Here is a 20165-nt window from a genome sequence, read left to right on the forward strand (position 1 = left end):
CATTCCTTCTCTTTGCCGTGAGTTCCCTTGTAATCCAAACACCATTTTTCCATTTCCCTATTAATCCAAACACCACTCCCCAAACTATTCACACCATCAAACTATCCTTAGACCTTGTGCTACAACAACGAGGAAGAGAAGAGTGCCTAAACGTTCATACAATTCAAGTTTGAGTTGTTGGAATGTTTAGGTGTTTCTTTGATTTCAATGTTTAAATTCAATTCTCTTTGTTTGTACGTATGAGGAATGGAAGAGAAGAGTGCCTAAACGTTCATACAATTCAAGTTTGAGTTGTTGGAATGTTTAGGTATTTCTTTGATTTCAAAGTTATAATAAACTAAACCCCCTTTAGCTAGGGGTGATTCGAAACTATGTTTATATTTGCAATATGAATTGATTAACTTTCGTTGGAATTTCATAAGTTGTGGATTCAATTTGTTTAACCGTTTGATTGATAACTTATTTATGAATGTTCATTGAGATTGCAAGCTTAATTTTCATGCATGAATATGACGCTAGAATATAAGTGAATTTCACCTAATCGTTATGAACTTATATTCACAAGTAGTGGAGGTTGCTTATAAACAATCGCGTTAAATGAATTCTTGGCATAAGTTTCATGCGTATTCCATAGTAACGAATGCCTCGTCGATGTTTATGATTTCCGTTGAACTTAATGATCTTTGTTGAATGTCTCTATCATGCGTATTCCATAGTTAGGGACTTTGATTAAGAATAATTTGGTTGTAATGCGTATCCCATTCAATCCAATGAATATAGGGAAATCTGAAGGTTAATTTAAGCGGACCTAATTAACTTGGAGCATTGAGTTTCATAATTTATCGAAAGACCAACTGAGAATCAATCTTGTATGCAAGTGTAACATGTGTGGAGAAGAACCCCTTGGCTATTCCATCATCCATATTTTATTCACATTCATATTTACATTCTGTTTTAATTGCAATTTGTTCATTTAGTTTAATTTTGTCAAAACCTAAATCCCCCTTTACTTTAATGTCAAATTAGTTAGAAATCAATTTAGTTTGTGTTTTTAAGAGTTTTGAGTCTTTTGAACTTGTTAGAATCTGTTTAGTTTATGTTTTAAAGTATTTTTGAATTCTTTGAGTCTAGTTTAGTGTTTTATATTGTTTTTACGTTTTTAAGTCAGTTTCCAAGAGATTAACAATCCCTCCTAATCCCCGGTCCAGAACGATCCCTACTTATACTTATACTACAATTGTCAAAAAGAGGGTTTAATTTATGCGCGTATAATTCTCGCATCAGAGCGCCACATGATTTCCACACCCAGGAAAAAAGGCACCTCTGCTGACGTCACCCGTATCTCTTGGGAGGATTTTCATGGGCCCCCACCACACCCCTCTCACTCCTCCAACTTTTTTCCCTTTGGTTTGCACTTTCTATTTTCGCACAAAACCTCTCTTTGCTCGTGCAATTTTAACAAAATTAAATTTGTAGATAAAATTTACAAACTAAACAATATGTTATTAATAAAATTAAGTACATTATCAACGTTTAAATTATAAATCAATTATTAACTTTCATTATATCTAGTTTACAAAATATAGTCTTCCACTATGTGCTCCTCATATGTCTAGTGATTTGCATAAATACGTACAACCCACCACCCTTAGCCTGTCAACCAATAATTAAATATTATTCATTTCATTGGGATTATTAAATTAGATTTATCTTCTTTTTTCTTTTGTTCTTTTTTCATTGCTTGCCCTGTAATTCAAAAATCAAGTTGGAAAAAATTTGCAAGATTTGGGATGAAATCTGGTCGGATCTTGCTTGGTGGGATGTGGATATTGGTGGGTCTTCCTCCTCTTCTTATTTCAATACAACAAACCTCCCTTCTTCATCATTTCCTCCTCCTCCCATAGAAAAACACCACCCACCATACAAAAACAAGAAAATAAAATAAACCTCTAGCTATTTCTTTTGGTATTTGCTTTATTCTTGAACCTTCATCTTCATCTGTGTGAAATGGGGATGGCTGCCACAGACTCACAGTTCCATGTTCTAGCTGTTGATGACAGCGTCATCGATCGGAAGCTGATCGAGAGGCTCCTCAAGAGCTCATCGTACCAAGGTAAATAAATCCTCTGCGCTTGAGGTTTTGAGTTCGATTTTCCGACATTCCAATAAAAGAACAAAAGAGAGCAAATCTGATGAAATTCCAAGTGTTGGGTTCTCATTGTTTTACTATATTAATGTTGGGTTTTGATTGTTGAATGCAGTTACTACAGTTGATTCTGGTAGTAAGGCTTTAGAGTTTCTGGGTTTGTGTGAGGATGATCAAAGCAGTTCAGATTCACCTTCTGTTTCCCCAAACAATCAACAGGTACTACTATCTTCTTCTCCAGTCTACTCTCAATGTCTCAAATTCCCAAGCGTTTAGTTAATTTTCTCTCTATTTTTCCTTCTTTTTGCGTGAAGAAATTATATAAAAAAATATGGGCTTCTAAATTTGATTTGTTTTGTTGTGGTTGTGCAGGAAGTGGGAGTGAATCTTGTAATTACAGACTACTGTATGCCTGGAATGACAGGATATGATTTGCTCAGGAAAATAAAGGTGTGCTTTTTATTTGTTTATTTTCTTGTATTCCTTTCCCTCTTTTCTCCTTCATCATTATATTCCCTTGCTTTTTTCTTTTTCTCAATCTTTCTTTCCCCATTGAGATTTTCCTTCCATCTGTCCAGTACAGTTTCCTATTCTCCTACCCTTTTCTTCCATTATCTTGCACTTTTATTTTTGTCTTTATCTCTCTGTAAAAAAAAATAATATAAGCTTCTGGCTTCATCGTAACGATTTAAATAACAAGGGAGAGAAGAGAGAGATTAGAGGAGAGAGAATCGTACTCTGTTTTAGAATTGTCGAGTTGCCCACTTAGGTTCGAAATATCAATTAAAATCTCCTGGAATATTTTCCCTTTCAATTTTTCATCCCAAAATAAATCAGGTTCCAGATGTCAGTCACAAGATTTCCATTGTCATGTTCCATAAAGTTTATAGGAATTTTTATTTTTATTTTTCAGGAGTCTTCATCTCTGAGGAACATACCTGTTGTGATCATGTCATCTGAGAATGTGCCTTCAAGAATCAACAGGTAACAGAGGACAAAAGAACAAACCTGATTTGCAACCTTTTCCGAATGCAATTTCTCTCTCTTAGGTAGCCAATAGTGATTTTCACGCTCCGTTTTCTGTTTCTGCACTCCTCTGTCTACAAGAGAGGAGCACAGAGAACGAAAAAAAAAAATGAGAGCGCGAAAGTCACTTACCATATAGTATTGTAGAGATTTGGAAATTTTAAATCTGAAAAGTTTAGGCGATTAATTATGTGGTTAATAACAGATGCTTGGAAGAAGGGGCAGAAGAATTTTTTTTAAAGCCAGTGAGATTATCAGACTTGAGTAGGCTTAGACCCCATTTGATGAAAGCCAAGTCCAACAATCAAAACCAAGAAAAACAAGAAGATGAATCTGAAAGTTCAGAGACTCAATCACAGGAGCAGGAGCAGGAGCATCATGAACTAGAACAACAACAACCGCAACCGCAACTGCAACCGATACCGCCAAACAGTAACAAGAGGAAGGCAGTGGAAGAGGGGTTTTCACCTGATATAACTAGACCAAGATACAGTGGAATCGCCACTCTGGTTTGATTAATGAAGGTGTCCAATTTTTTTTTTTTCTCCTTGTGATTTGAACTGTATAATTCTATTACCCATTTTCGTTTTTTTCCATTTCAGCTGCTGGTTGACACTGGCCGAAATGAGTGTAAAGGGTTTTTCTTGCATTTTTTTTTTTTTTTTTGGCATGTATACAATTTACATGGAAATAGTTCATTCCAATTTTGTTGTGCTGCTTAAATTAATGACATAAAGTAGAAAATTAAATAAATAAATCATGTATATGAAACAAGATTACTGGATGTTGTTGATCGACAGAGTGTTTTCCTTCCTTGTTTCCTTCTTTCGTTTCTGTTTTTTTTCTTCTAAACATCGACCGATGGGTACATTAAATTCATAATCAGCCTGAATATAAACGTTTTACGACTCTAGATCTGGGTTCAGCCAAATTGGAAAGAGCAGTGTGTTTTCTTTAAGTTTGAAACTTAATTTAGATGTATGTGGTCCAATCTTCTAGTGGATGAGATGTTGGGTTTCCGCATACGTTCTGAGTTAGATGCTCTCCCTCTCTTAATTTATTGTAATAGCTTCGAACATTCTTTTTTTCCTTAATAATAATAATTTTAAAAAAAAATCTTAATTTTTATAAATTTAGTGTAAATTATTCTTTTTTGGTCAAAAATTAAAAAAAAAATACAAATAAAAGGTTCAAGACTCAAGTCACGCTCAAGCAGTCACCTAATTGCAAAGCATGTACCACATCATTTGCCTCCTGAGTCTGAAACCAAAACAAAAAGAGCATATCTTTCACGTCCTCCTCGATATCAATATCGTACAACTGTTCCTAAAATGAGAAATTCTTCTGTGCGGGAGCTCGATTTAGGGTGGTGTGAGGAGGTGGGACCAACAGTGGGTCAAGGTTTTTGGTACCGTTTGGTACGTGGGACGGAACGGAACAGAGTGGGACAAGGCGTTCCGTCCCATGTTTGGTGCGCCTAAAACGGGTGGAACGAGCTGTTCCACGGAATGAGTTTTGGGTCAATTTTCGTTCCACCTCACCCCCTGGAACGACTCGTCCTACATCCGTGGAACACAAAATTATAACCTCTCCGTCTCTTTCTTCTTCCTCCTTGTTTCCATCCGAAGGCATCTTTGCTCCCGCTCTGTTCCGTTCCGTCCTGTCCCGTCCCGTCCCATCCCGTTCCGTTCCGTCCCGTCCCAGCTGCATACCAAACGATACCTTTAAGTCCGGTCTTCTAACGTTAAAATTCCTCCCGTAAAACCCTTTCATCCAAGTCTTTTTTCTCATGTGAGTTGAGGTGCGTTAAGAGCCTTGTAGGTGGCAAGGCCCCTATAATTTTCGCTAAAAACATTTTCTAAATTGCGGTAAAAGCTTAAGCACACCCGATCACCCCTGTTCTGCCTCTAATGCATCCTTTAAACCGGGAAGAGGTCGTGACATTGTCCCCAACACTTCATCTTTGTCACTGTAAATAGCACTTCTCCCACAACACGAATGAGAGGGAATCCTCACAGTTAAACCCATGACAATTAAGTTTGGGTGGTACTATCCACATGCTATTTTTTACCTCACACACACCTCTTAATTTATGTCCTTTAATTTTCTTCAATTTATTCAATCTGACAGCCGAAATTAAATAAGATGTATAAGAGGTAAAAATAAGTATGTGGATAACATTATATCAGTTTAACAAGTCCATTACCTTTTAGCTTTATCAACGTTAATTAATCAAAACTAATGGAGCATGAACTTAAAATGTGGATTGGTAATTAAGTAATCTGCTAAACTAATGGATCCAACCTAGCAGGCCATTTTGATTACATAAAAAGCCCATTGTGATGTTAGGCTTTACTACTCTTTGTGGGAGAGCTTCTCTAGTGCACATGACCATATGCACATTTCTTTCTTTACCGTTAGATGTATCACGTTCACAACGTCGTCTCTCCTTCCTCCGTTGATCATCCTTTTCTGCAAATTTCACAAACAAAAGAATCAGAAAATAATTTTCTTCGGTGAAAAAGGAGTCAGATGTGGAGTTAATAAAAAGGAATATAGAAGGATGAATTGGGAAGATGGTGAGACCATCTTATAGAGATAAAAACGAGGAAAAAAGGTGGGTTAGTGAAAGACAAAAAAAAGTTCTTTCATGCGCGACTTCAACGCAGACTCTGTAATATTTTTTTTTCTAAATTCTTGCGTTCTCCACCTAGTTACCGTCCAGCCCCACCTATGTGTGCCCAACTCCACCTAATCCCACCTAGGCATTCACTTAATATGCTTTCTGATTTTGTAACTGATTAGGAGTAAATCGTGACGGTATCCGACCGTCCGCTCCTAGGCCCATTTTAAAACAGTGCCTAAACTCATGGTTGGCCATCTCCTTATGAATACTCCATCAACATTAATGTATGATAAGTTTTTGTTGCACACTTAAGTCCTAAAATCCTCTCTCTTTTCAGAGAAACTGACTTAGACATACGAGATCCATTAGCCAAATCTCCCCGCGTGAGGTTTTGGCCTTGATCAAAGGTTTTATTTTGTTTTGTAGATACAAGTTCGTCAAGACTGAAGGTGGTTGAATTTTGCTAACACACAGTACAAATATGATAGTGAACTGCTCAAGCCTTGGAGCATAAGAGCAATTTCACTTTTAGTTGGTGGCGGTGATGACTGAATTAGGCATGGGATCTATTTGGTTATCTAACCAAGGATCAAGGTGACTCAAAAGAGATAATAATGACTTCAAGAACAAGGATCAAGTCTCATATGAATTTCTGTAAGGAAAATGTTAGAGAGATTATGTTTTGTGGACCACATGTAAACCATCTCTTTCACAGAAGTGAGATCTACTTGTATTGTGGATCCTACCTCTATTATAGAGATTTTATGTGTTTTACAAAATATGATCTTCCTTGCATGCCGCTTTTATAAACCCTCACTCAATTTCTCTCTTGTTAAAATATATTGTTAGGCTCCAGTTGCTAGGGTGGACTATCTCGGATTGGACTAGGTTTAGGTACTTCTGAACTGGCTTGGCATAGACTAAACAATATAAAAATAGTGAAGCATTTGATGCGGTGCTGGATTAAGTTACAAACTATATATTTTATTTTGCCTTTTTTTAATTTCGCTGGCCCTTAAAAAAAAAAAACTGAAACCTCACCCTGCCAGCCACCATGATCACTTCTCTCTCACACAAATCACAACCACCATGGAAAAGGAATGCAGTTTTTTAGCTTAGTTAGAGGAATTATAGTCCATTACATGAGCAGTCTAAAGATGATTGAAAAAATCATTGATTTCTAAAGTAAATCACACCTAGGTTGCAGAGAAACCAAAAACCCCAAATACAAATTTTGCGACTATGGTGAGATCAGTAACGATGGAAGAGCTGAAAGAGATGACACAAAAACAACGACAAGATGACGACAGTAAGAAATGAAGATGGATAAGGGAGTTCGTTGAGATTTTGATATGCATAGAAAAGTTGAAAACCCAGTTGAAATTTTGATCTGAATTAAAAACCCAATGAGGAAATTGACTAATTTGGTGACAGGAGAAGGGGAGCAGCTCCTGGTGCTGATGTGTGATGGAGAAGGGGAACAGCTACTATTGCTGGTGCAAAAGAGAAAACCCATCACAATAGAAGAAACAGAGAGAGAGAAATGAGACCTAAAAGAAGAAACTGATATGAGGATTCGCTCGAGGAAGAGAACATCCAATCAATCCGCGCTACTAGGTTTTGGCGAAATGAAGCAGACGAAATTGTAGTTGATGGTTTTAACAACACTCTGTTCTTCGGGGAAGGGGGAAGAGGTCTCATTAAGACCATTTAGTCGAGGCGAGTCCCTCATAATCTTATCAAAGCTAGTCCATACGAATAACAAATACGATACTACACTATTAGTTAGTCCAGGTAATCACAAACAAACACACCCTAAAATTCAAGCACTATAAAAACATACACCAGGGACGTTTAGTTTGTTGAAGACCTGACTCAAAGCAACTTCACCCCTCCACAAATAAGCTAGGCAGCAACCCATTTTTCCCCTAGCCCTTGAAAACCCACTCCACCCTATCTAATTAGCTGGCCCAAAGTGGAGGCCAACTTTGAGCCCAACCTAGAATTGACTGGCCCAAAAACCGGCCTACATGACCCCAGGTTGACGTCAGCCATGTGAATTAATTTTTTTTTTTACGACTAGCCTGTGGGAAACATGTGCGCGTTCTCGACAGCGGGCAAATGGGGGCCCATACTGTAGGTGCATTAATGGGGACACGGGATTTAGGCCATGAGGCGCCACGATGGCTGTTGGATTTCCAAAGGTAAAAAAAAAAATTTGAAGTTGAAATCTAACGGTTAGTGATGTGGCAAAATCTGTACCGTTTGATTTCTAGATCAACGGTCTAGGTTTTTCTGCCAAAATATTTTCTAAAAAAAAAATAAGGAAAATGTAAAAAATCTTACCATTGGCACATCCAATTTTGGGTTGGTGGATTTCGATCTTTTTGAAATTCAAAGGTCCATATTAATTAACTTAATAAAAATTGTTAAAAAATTATTAAAAATTGTTAAAAAATACATAAAAAAATAAAATGAAATTTATTATTATTAGTATTATTATTATTATTATTATTATTATTATTATTTTATAAATACCTAACCATCATCTTCCACCCAACACCACATTTCAATATTTTCAACACTTTCAATAAAGTTTTCATATACTTTTGTGTTAAAAAAAATGGCTAATTGGATGCTTATCAAAGATGTTACGTTGTGTGAATGTTGAGTTTAAGCTACTCTTGACTCGATTATGGGTAATGAGATGCAATTGCGAGAACTTGGGAGTAAAATTACTACATCTTTTTGTGAGAAGCTTGTAAAAGGCTCAAGAAGTGCTCAAGGTCTTCAAGGTTGTTGGAAAAAAACTCAACCAATCGTTTACTTGTTAAAAAAATGTCATCTCTCAAGCTGCCAATAATCTGAGTAGTGACAAAAGTTTAGCGGATCAGGTGACAATATTTTTATCTATTTATTTGTATTACACCCACATTTTATAATATTGTCTTATCCAACATTAATTACCTTGATTATAAATTGTCTTCTCTTGCATTTTATAGACACTTCAAGCACAAGTTTAGTACAGTGCGAACAACAAAAACAAATCATTCTATCGATAGAAATGTTGGAATGTTGTCAAAGATTGTCCCAGATACAAATTTGTGCCAACTGGTCTAGAAGTTGTCATGCACAGCATCCCTCTACACTGTCCACTAGAAGCAGACCCAGACCAACAGGAAGGTGACACATTTGAAGTACTGGAAGGGACATCTGAAAGTGCCAGAGCTGACTCGTCTGTCCTAAGGCCTAAACGTAAAAAGGCAGCAAAGAAAAAATGGAGTTCTTCCAAAAGTGACTATACAAAATATATGGACGAACTTACTTGCCAAGGTGAATTGAACTTGGTGTGGGACGCGTTTAGAGATGAGGCAAAAGCTGTAAATATGCAAGCAATCTTTGTAACTACTGAGAGACGTGATGCGGCTGATGAGAGACAAAGACAACTACTTAATCAAGAAATGGAGATGCTTAGAGAAGAAAGGAATGACTTAACAAGATCGTGACACTATGAACAAGCCTCTAGAAGGAGGCATGCAAGAAACGAGGGAGCAAGTGGAGGGGGTCATAGCTACACAAATCCTAACAACGAAGATCCTAGCACCATATATCCTAGATACTCAGGGTTTATGTAATTTCTTATTTATTTTTAGTAATTTATGTAGTTTCGTATTTATTTTTAGTACTTTATGTTATTTCTTATTTATTTTTAATACTTTATGTAATTTCTCATTTATTAAATTGGGTACTTTATTTAAATTAAGAGCATGTTTATTCAACCAAAATAAAATTACAAAAACACACTAAATAAACTCAAAAAAAAAAAAAAAAAAAAAAAAAAAAAAAAAAAAAACCCTACCAAATAAAATTACATAAACACACCAAAATTGTAGTTTTGGATAATGATACGTGATGTGACAATACTGATAAAAAGAATCTATCCAAAATTATTTATTTTTAATTTTTTTTATAATTTAAAAAATAATAATATTTTAATACAAATTGACTAGACAATTTCTTTTAAGAGTAAAAATACACTTGAACAATTACTATTTATTACAGTCAATTATTATTTATTTGGGTGAATTGAATTGACTCTTGACGAGGAGGGTTTTAGGAGTGGGGTTGCTCTCATTTCTTCATAGATTTGGATCCTCTCTTAAGCCTAAGGAGCGAATCCTCCTGGTCAAGAACTGTGTGCCGTTAAATTTTCATCAAACGGTTATAATTATTATAATTTTAAAGAATTATACTATTTGTAATCGTTAGATGAAAATCCTACTATCCATAACCTTAATCAGAAGGATTCTCTTCTAGGCCTTAGAAGAGGATCCAAATCCTTTCACCGCTGGTCAAAGCAGTCAATGACTAATCAGCGTTGGTAATGATTTTTGATGAAACTCTTTTCTCTCTCTCTCTCTCTATGATTGGATAAGGTTAAAAATAAATAAGAATAAAGAAAAAATACAAGTCCCATTCATCCTGATCGCCTACTGTAGGACCCCCACCACTCTCCGCTACCGCCACGTGGCGAGAATCCCCGCTTCGCTCAGTCTATTTTGCCCCAGAGCGAAAAAAAAAAAAAAAAAAGGAAAAAAAAAACAAAAAAAAAGAGACAACTAACAGAAGCTTTGTGGAGCGAGAGGAGTTCCACCATCAAAAGCAGAGGGCTTCGTCACCTTACACTTTCCAATTCTCTCTGATCAGGCGCTCTCTCTGTCGAAGCTTTTTCTCCCAGTAAAAGCCCTGGCACTTTCCCAAAAGCTCCACTGAATTCAGGTAAGATCAGCTGCAAACCAGCTTATTGTTCCAAGAGATTCCCCTTTTTTTTTTTTTTTTCTGGTTTGATATTTCGTATTTTGGTTTCGGAATTGTGATTGTGTTGCATGTGTGTGATTGTGTATGTATGGGTCTGTATTTATCAGTCTGTAATTGGGGCGATTTGTCTAGGGTTTTGCTTTAGTAATTTCATGTAATCATGGAAAAAAATCATTTTTGGTTGTGATCGATTCGGTGATGTAAATTGATCAAACCCTAACCTAATAGTCTGTTTGATTGAAGAGAAAATCGCTCTGAGTTTCTCTGTGGTTCCGAGTAGTGGGAATTTTTCGAGAATTTGAAACTGCAAATGGTTTTGGTGTACTCCCATACCATATATTGAATCCTCTCTGATTGGACTCCATTTTTATTTTCATCCCATATAAGTTATTCTGTACATGCACTTGAGGAATATGTGATTTTTCGCGGCATTCTTGTGAACGGAACAAGCAATACAGTCCTAGCATTGAATAATATTTTATTTGGTGTCACGGTGCCAAGCATTTATTCATGTTTTGATTTATGTAAACAAAATTAGTTAGTACAGCGGGGAAGTTTCAGTCGGTGTCTTTTTTTGGTTCTTCGATTTCGCTGATTTTTGGGAAGGCTGGAGTAATAGATAGTACTTAAATATTCTAATGCATTAGGATTCTGACATGTGAATCGGGTGGTGTGGAAGTGTATTCTTCAGTAAGTACCTTTTTGAAACGGATATTTCATTCATGATCCCATTGCAGATAAATGCTTAGATCTAATGTGAGAGGTGGTAGTTAGGGAATCAGGTTCATAAACAATTTACTACTTAAAATTTTACTGTTACAAGAGATGTAGTTAGGGAAATGAATAATTCGACCATTTTTGTTTTTAAATGTCAATGAAGATGTAGCTTGCCATTTTTGTTTTTTGTTATTTGTTAAATGTTTCTCTAGAAATTTGTTATGTATAGGCTGTGTGCACAGGCACGCGCTCTCGCTTTCTTTGGAACACATATTATACAGTATTTGATACCATATTAATGCCTGGGCCCTTTTATTTAATGTCTATTATTGGTAAAGCGCTAATCTTCAACCAATAAATTTGAAGAGCTAATTCAAGTATGAATCCCTATTTTTCTTTTGTCATCAGGTTGGTGCATCACATTTATATGTATATGATATATCTGAAGCTGAAGTGAAGAATCCATCAGTCTCGAAGTTCACTGGTCATCTGCGGCATTTGTTTTACAACCAAGAAGGATTCATTTATAAGTTTAAAAATCAATAAGCGTAGCTTTCTTACACAAGAATCTTCCTACTGGAACCTTGGAATATGTCTAGTGGATCCGTTAGACGGGTCTCACGTGAAGATATACAACTGGTAAGTTGTTGAACTGGATTTTTGTTGATGACCTATATCATAGATTATCCACTTATGCTTGTATTTTTTGTTAAAAAAATACAAAAAGAAAAATACGTAAACCATTTAAACTAGGCTATAGTAGTGGAACAGCGACTGTGAGACATTTTCTGATGCAAAGTTGCAAAATGAAATAGGAAGAAAGCAACACAGTGCTTTGTTTTAATACATCTTTTCTTTTCTATTCCTTGTTTTTCCCTTGCCCATGTATAATTTATCTTAGTTCTTCTGTGAAATCATTTATTGGGACGTAAAATGTAAGTAGTTGACAAAGTGCAAGGTAACCAAGTGAATTTTCATGGCCTTTCTTTATAGTAGCTCTATCTTGGTTTCTCTTGATGTAGGACAGAACTGGGCAACATGGTTTAGATTCGAGTAGTTTAGTGGAAGCGAAAAAACGCATAAAATTGAAACTAAATGAAAATTAAAGATAACTGGAATATCTCGAGGGGCATCATACTTGTTCTTGGCCTCTCACCGAGAATTTTGGCATCTAACCAAACCTTTGGCCTCTCTCCAAAGTAATCCCATCGCAGGATTAGAATTCCAATCTCTGTAAAACAAAACTTTTCTATGCATCTACTCTTTGTTATTCTAATTATTGGAATTACAAGGATATTTATAATGCCTTAACATAGTGAATGCAGCGAAGTAGACCTATTCTAGGAAAGAAATCCTAATACAAAATAGAATACAAAACTAAATCAACTCTAAAGTTTGACAATTTCTAGGAGTTTGAAATACATTGAGTATTAGAGAGTTAAATATAAGATTAATTATGAATGTTCAACTGTCAAAGCTAAGTGATGTTTATTACATTTAGATAAATTTATTTATTTATTTATTTATGTTAAATTAACTTCTAGATAAAATCCATTTTACCTCCAATATCATATTTGACGTGTATTCCCCACTTCTAACAAGCTCTCCAAATCTGATATGGGATTAGAAATTAAATGCTTTAAAAAGCAAATCTTAGCATATTGCTAAGTGTGCAAAGTTTGTATGCTTAAGAAATTGAACATGCTAAGTACTGCTTCTGTCATCTCATACATAAAATAAAAACATAAGCCTAATATAAGATTAATTAAAGCAACTAACCAGAAATAAAAATTAAATTATTACATGAATAAAATGTGATGAAAAGGTAAAATTGTAATCTCAAGCAAATTGGTCTTTATAACTTCATCCACTACTGTAGGGAAATTAAAACAATCGTGAAAGAAAGGATCTCTAATTAAGTTGACTAATGAGTTGGAGTCAAGGGAGGATAAAGCAAGTAATGGCTACACGCTTGCTTTGTTCACTCAACTAAATGTAGAAGTTACTATAATTCCTTTTTTTGTTTTATTCCTTTCATTCAAGTTGAACATGCAAAATGTTTGTTTATTTTTAGGTGCAAAACCTTATCGAGCGATGTCTCCAGCTTTACATGAACCAGAAGGAAGTGGTAGATACTTTACTGGATCAGGCAAAAATAGAGCCTGGTTTCACAGAACTTGGTAAGATGATATCCTATAGTCCTCTTTATTGCTTTCTTTCTTATTTGTTGTAGTTTGTTACCTTCTCGATGTTTTCCCTTAATCTGAAATTCTTTTTCTTCATGGTTTTTTTTTTTTGTTTGTTTCTCCCCTCACTCACAAAATGTTTTATAACATTCTGCAAGCTGAACATTACACAAAGAATTGGTTTGCTTCTTTTTATGGCCCGTAAGGCATTACTTATTGAGCATGCCAGAATGGTTTTTCTCTTGGGTATTTTTTCAGTCATTTTGCCTACTTTTGTATAGTGGTTGTGTTCTTCTCGATGGGGCCATCAACTTTTATTGCCTTCTGTTCTGAGTTGGAAGTTCAATCTTCTTGCTTGCGGTGTTTCTTTTTATTAGCCAATCTGGTGGACTTTGACGTTTTAGTCTTGTATTAGCCATCAAAGTTGCTGTAACTTATAGATCTATTCTTTTTCATTGAGAGATCAGTGGTGATGAGAAACCTAACTTATAATCCTTCGAATCTGAATTTTCTCTGCAGTGATTTCGAAATGATTAATCTCCAATGCAGGAAACTTCGTATTCTGAACTGTCCCATGTAATGAATTTTTTTAGTTATATAATTATATTGCAATGACTATGAAATGTTAATATCCAATATTAACTTATTTTTAACTATTTCTGCTCTGTGTCAATAGTTAGAGAATTTTAGAGTGATGTTCTCTGTGTTTGTATGCTCATCTTTACATTAATTCCGGCTGCACTTCCAGTTTGGCAGAAACTTGAGGAAGAGAATCGGGAATTCTTCAGGGCTTATTATTTAAGATTGATGGTGAAGCACCAAATAATACAATATAACAACTTGCTTAAGCAACAGGTGGAATTGATGAGTCAGTTACACTCAAGTGGAGTCACTTCAATATCTAGTTCCAATGGATCTCACATTTCATCAAGTAAGAGTTCTTCTCACTTAGATGGAAATTTTATTATGCTTAAGCTAGGGGCTTTTTTTGTATCCGTGCAAATGAAGCTTTATAGATTCATGTGGGTTTTGATCTGTCAATATGTTGTTTTGATTATTTAACTTATTTCACAGTAATGGTATGCCTCTTAAAATAATCAATGTAATAGATCGGAAGAAAGAAAGTAGTGAGGGGCACTCACAATTAAATGCTTGATGTAGTTTGCATGCAGACCTTCCCACCCCCTCCCCCCCCCCCCCCCCCCCTCTTCCTCTCTTCGTTGGTCTCTCTTTTTACCTTAAACAGCTTTGTGATTAAGTTTTCATTATGCATATTGGAATAATAGTTGCCATTTAGAAATATATCATCACTAAGGTTACAAATTTTTCTCTTAATTAAGTTTTCATTATGCATATAGGAATAATAGTTGCCATTTAGAAATATATCATCACTAAGGTTACAGATTTTTCTCTTAAAAAGTTTTTACAGATTAACAGGACCAAGAGATTTGTACCCGTAACCTGATTTCAGGGTATTTTGCTGCATTTTCAATTTAAGCAGTTAAATTGTAGGGCCTTGGTATAAATAATTCAACCACTTAAATATTTTCTCTTGGTATTACTTAATTTGGCAACATATTCTTATGAAATATATGGATTTAAATTCTGTATGAGTAAACAGTGATGCGCACAACCTAAATACCAAGACGTAACGACTACTATTTGTCTCCTCAAAATCTTTTGCCCTTCTACCCTCATCCATCCTGTAGACAACTCTTACTCCATTTGATCACATGTTTCATTTCAATTTCTTATCCTTGCTTTTAGATGTCATCCATGCTCGAACTGAGGGTATAACAGTGTAATAATTTTGAAAAAAAAATTGACAATGTAATACTTTCTCTCACAGTGCGCCAAAACTCAACATGCTACGCACCAGAGCATGTAGGAACAACGCTGAAGACAGAAAATATACACCACCAAGTTGGTTCCTGCCTACCTAATGCATTTACTAATGGTGGATCTTCACTGCACACCAGTATGCACAATGCTGGTAAAATGTCTGCTCATACCAGTAGGATTGATGTCCAACCAAACATGCTTTCGAACCAGATCTCCAACATAGGTCTGATGCATGGAATGAATGGGGGAATTGTCAAATCAGAAGTTGGATATTCAGGCAGTTCATACATGTTTAGTGCTGATGGAAACCTCCTGGAAACCCGGCCCGCCATTGGAGATGCTTCTGTTGCAGCATTCAATAGCGTAGAGTCCAATTCACAGTCCCTAAATGAATCACTGCTTGATGCAGACAGTTCATCATTTGGTCTTTTAGGTCAGATTCCTCGAATTTTGAGCTTTTCAGATCTGGCAACTGACTTTTCTCAGAGTTCAGGTGATCTCTCTCTCTCTCTCTCTCTCTCTATAGAAATTTTTATCTAAACACTAACCATGAGAAGTCTTTACACTAAACATGAGAAATTTCTATCTAATCATCCCTGTTCTAAATGTTTTAGACATACTGGAGAGCTATCCTAGATCACCCTTCTTGGCTACAGATAATAACAACTTCCTGGATTCTCGTGACAGAGAACATCAAGGTGAGGACTTAGACATATCTTTCCTTGTTTCACTGCAAGGGGCTTTCTGATTTTGATCCGTCACTCTTACAGGAGACAATAACAGATTGGACACCGTCTCAGAAGGTGTAAGTTATGAAGATTTTGGCAGTGAATAGTTATAAAATTCCAAATGTAAGTTAATCACTTGTATAACTTTTCTGTTTTCCGACATTTAATATATCTTTGTTTCCTCCAATACATTTTACCTCTTATATCAAATTTTTTTTATGTTGCTGCGTACGTAGAAATTGTGTTTAACATCGATAAGATCTAATTATTGGATCTTCATTCTGTGGATACATTTGAAGCTCACAGTTTCTGTGTCAGAGGCCATGATAACTTACTACATCAGTAGCTTCACCTTTATACTGAATGTGATTAGAGAAAATGAATCTTAGTTCCATAGCTGCTTACCCGGAAATCACGTTTGCAGATATGCAAAGTTTTGTAGTCCAAGAGTTTTAGCTCATATAACGCTGTTAAAATTACTATATGTACTTACATAGGCACTGACTTTTGCCTCGGCTTTGTATACAGGTAAAATTTCAACCCTAGGACAGAAGGGTTTACATAGGCACTTACTGATGGTAGTGAGAATGACAGTTGGGGTGGTTCCTTACAACAAGAGGACATCAATGCTGGAAGCCGTTATGGAAATCGTTTTTGTTATCTTGGATATTCTGCTAGCTGCTGCAGGTTTTATATTCAGTTGCTTTTTTTGAGGTATATTTTATCGCAGAAACAAATGTAGTTTGTTTTGATGACGATGATGGTCGTGATGTGATATGTCGCCTATCACCCTAAAAAAAGGAGGAAAAGGAAAACCAGTGCTGCAGTTGGAATTGTTGATAGTCGATAAAGAAATTTGGGTATTGTGGTTGGTTGTTCTGATATACAAAATGTAGTTTTGTTTTTCTTTTCTTGGTCTGGAAAGAAATGTAGTCTTTTTTTCCGTCAGACGGAAGAAATGTAGTTGAATATAAATCAGTGTTTCTGAAGTGGGTAGATATAAATCAGGGATGGGCAAACGGGTCCTGGACCCGCTTGTCAGGGCGGGTACATAAGGTTCGGGATTTTAAGTTTTTATGTATTGTGTAAATTTGCAGACATGGTGAAATTTGAAGTTTTTTAACTCAAAAATGTCGTGGTTGCACTTACAAATTGCTTGTGGAATAAATTAATTTCGTTGTGGTTTTTAACCGTAAAACCGGTACTGATTGTGATTAAATGAATAGCTCTTGGTTTCTATTATTATATGCGGTGGAGATGAGATATTGGTTGAGATTTTTGGTGCATGACTTAGTTTTGAATTTGGCAGCCACCCCGTAATCGGGTGTTTGAGTTTCCAATAATTTGTTCTAACAAAAAAAAGCAATTGGACCAGTGGACCCAACCCGTTTTTAGGTTCGGTTCTTAAGTTCAGAATTCTGATACCGTTCCGCCTTGCCTTGTTACATTTTAGAATAGGTTCGGTCTGGTTCTTTCAAAATTGGGCCCGTAGCCCCTCGTCCACCCCTAATATAGATTACGTCTAATTGGAAAGTCTCATAGTGACAGTCTAGTTGAAAGATAGTTCATGTGCTTAAAAATATGATTTAAGCTCCTGTGGTTAAGTCGTTAGGATTTAGGTTAAAAATTAAAAATTTCAACAATTCTCCGTTAATTATTAGCACGTGAGCTGCACATATTAGGCTAAAACAGAACTTTCTATTAATTGTTAGCACGTGGGGCTACATGTGAGGCTAACTTTATTTTTATTTTTAGTCTCGGAGGTGAGCCTTTATGTGCAAACAATTAACGTACAATTGATGAAATTTTCAAATTTAAGCCTAAATCCTAACAGACTTCACCGTAGAGCTTTAAATCCTAATTTTTTTTACCACAGAGGTTATCTTCTAACTATCATATCACCACGTAGACTAATAATCCAATTAAGCCTATAAACTATCAAAAATTTGTGTGTAGAATGCGTGTGGTTTGAAAGAAGGGATGTTTGCATGAGTATTGTGTTTGTAGTGATTCATTAATGTATGATAAAACGTTCGCATGTTTTGTTGGCGACAATGATAATGATATCGACATTGCTGACCCAGACATCGACCACCAAACAACTTTGGAAATCCTCCATCAATATCCACACTGATTTGTTCACATAAGTTGTCCTTAATAGTTATGAGATTCATTATGTTTCTACGAAACATTATCACGTTTGAGAAATTACATTAACTCTTTATATATAAATTTAAAAAAATAAATTAAATATTACTATAGCCTAGTGAATTCACCCACCCCCATTTCCTGACTAATGGTGATGATGTAAGATGAAGATGATCTCTATCAAACAAACATACCACTCCAAATTCATCTTTTTCTTTGATTCTCGAACTCCATTAATTTGAGCATTAAGGAAAAGTGCTTAAATAAGTAATTTAAACATTAACTTGCCGACTAAAACGCAAATTAGTGGAACCAACAAATTAAAAAAGAAAGTCATGTCTTTAATGATAACGATATATATGATGTCTTCCTAATTAAGGTCTCGTTTGGCAACTCAGATCGTACTGACTATTTCTGTTGGATAGGATAAATAGCCACCGGATAGTACTGACTAAATTAGTCGGAAGTTTGGTGCAGTATCGGACTAGTGACCGTATTATTTATACTGTGTTTGGTATTATACTAGATAGGAGGAATCAAACTCAAAATTTTTTTTTATAAATAAAGTGAAATCATTTTTTTGTTCCCAGATCTCTCCGCACCCCCGAAACACCCTCCTTCTCTCTCCCTTCTTCTTCCCCGACTGCAGAAGAATCCCAAATAATTGTTCCCCAGCTCTCTCCGCCACACCCCCCAAACTCCCTCCCTTTCTCTCCCATATTCTTCTTCCCCGACTAAATAATTCGGGCGTTTTGGTTGGTTTTATTAAGCGGGTGTATACCGTGTTATTCTATCCGACCGGTTAAATTAATTCGGTGCTTATTTAGTACGAGTGAACGCCAAACACCCGAGTCCGTATAACTAATCCTATCCGATCCTTTATCCGATCTGCCAAACAGGGCGTAAGTGTTATTACACAGTACAGAAAAGGATTAACTTAAGAAAGTTAGGATTCCACCATAAAACCAATTGAGAATATGGAAAGTAGTTCAACCTCTTATTAGCCCATGCAAGGTCCATTTTCCCATTAATGTGAGATTCATTCTCAACATTAACAACGAATTTACAATAAAGAATTACTTCTGTGAAAGACACGCATCATATCGCATCAACCTCGATCAAGGCATGTCATCTACATTCAAAAGGGCATCAAAGTTATTAAAATTTGCTGCAGTTTGGTCTTGGTCCATGCCATATTGCAATTGAGGGCATGCTGGTGCTTCTTGTATGCTGGAGTTGTAAAGGTACGTTGACAAGCCTGTACCACTATCCACACCGTTTTGCTGAAGACAGCCTTCTTGCCTAGCATCGGAGTTTGGCTGATGCGGGAGACATGATGCATTTGCAACCAAATCATCTGGCCGAGCAGCTATACGTAATGACGATGATGAGACCGTAGTCGTTACCATTGCGCCTTGTGTTTCTTTGGTAGTAGCAGTATCGTGGTAAGTCGGTAATGATATGCTCTTGCTGGTGCTGATTATAATAATGACCAACATTAACACCGAAAACTTCCGAAGACATGGGAGTAACATTATTATTTGTGGTTCATACTAGTAGTTGTTTGGGTTAATATTTAACTTTGGGCTTAGAGGAGAGAAAACCCAAAAAGAGTTCAATAAGAAGAGGTTTTGCCCAGAGCCTAACACCAAGCCCAGAGCGTCCATCTCAGGACCAATTGGCACTCCCCCATTAATGCAAAGGCTAGGTGCCTACGAGAGAAGTGACAACTGATGGAAATCAACATACTCTTAGCCCAAAAGTACTTTTCAGTGGCAATACAAGTAAAATACTGATGAGTCACTACCCTTCAATTGCTTTTGGGTAAGAACAAAGTTACAGGCAGTCGGGCTAATTCATCTATAAAAGGAGAAAGAGGGCCCAAAAACAAAGACACTTAACCAATCAAACAAACAAATATACAACTT

The 20165-nt window shown here is 36.0% G+C and overlaps 2 protein-coding genes across 2 annotated transcripts; both read left to right on the top strand.

Annotated features, from left to right (window-relative positions):
* Positions 1 to 1871: 1871 nt before the first annotated feature.
* LOC137745994 (two-component response regulator ORR10-like) lies at positions 1872 to 3851 on the top strand. Its single transcript, XM_068486036.1, has 5 exons — positions 1872 to 2113; positions 2262 to 2365; positions 2519 to 2596; positions 3060 to 3130; positions 3378 to 3851. The coding sequence occupies exons 1-5, from the start codon at positions 2008 to 2010 to the stop codon at positions 3685 to 3687; spliced, it is 669 nt and encodes a 222-aa protein (XP_068342137.1). The 5' UTR covers positions 1872 to 2007; the 3' UTR covers positions 3688 to 3851.
* A 6577-nt stretch (positions 3852 to 10428) lies between these two features.
* LOC137745187 (uncharacterized) lies at positions 10429 to 17220 on the top strand. Its single transcript, XM_068485094.1, has 8 exons — positions 10429 to 10577; positions 11742 to 11972; positions 13408 to 13513; positions 14268 to 14450; positions 15369 to 15854; positions 15976 to 16059; positions 16132 to 16212; positions 16618 to 17220. The coding sequence occupies exons 2-7, from the start codon at positions 11925 to 11927 to the stop codon at positions 16194 to 16196; spliced, it is 972 nt and encodes a 323-aa protein (XP_068341195.1). The 5' UTR covers positions 10429 to 10577; positions 11742 to 11924; the 3' UTR covers positions 16197 to 16212; positions 16618 to 17220.
* Positions 17221 to 20165: the final 2945 nt, after the last annotated feature.

This window comes from Pyrus communis, chromosome 9 (genome assembly GCF_963583255.1).
Source record: "Pyrus communis chromosome 9, drPyrComm1.1, whole genome shotgun sequence".
Taxonomy (NCBI): Eukaryota; Viridiplantae; Streptophyta; class Magnoliopsida; order Rosales; family Rosaceae; genus Pyrus; species Pyrus communis.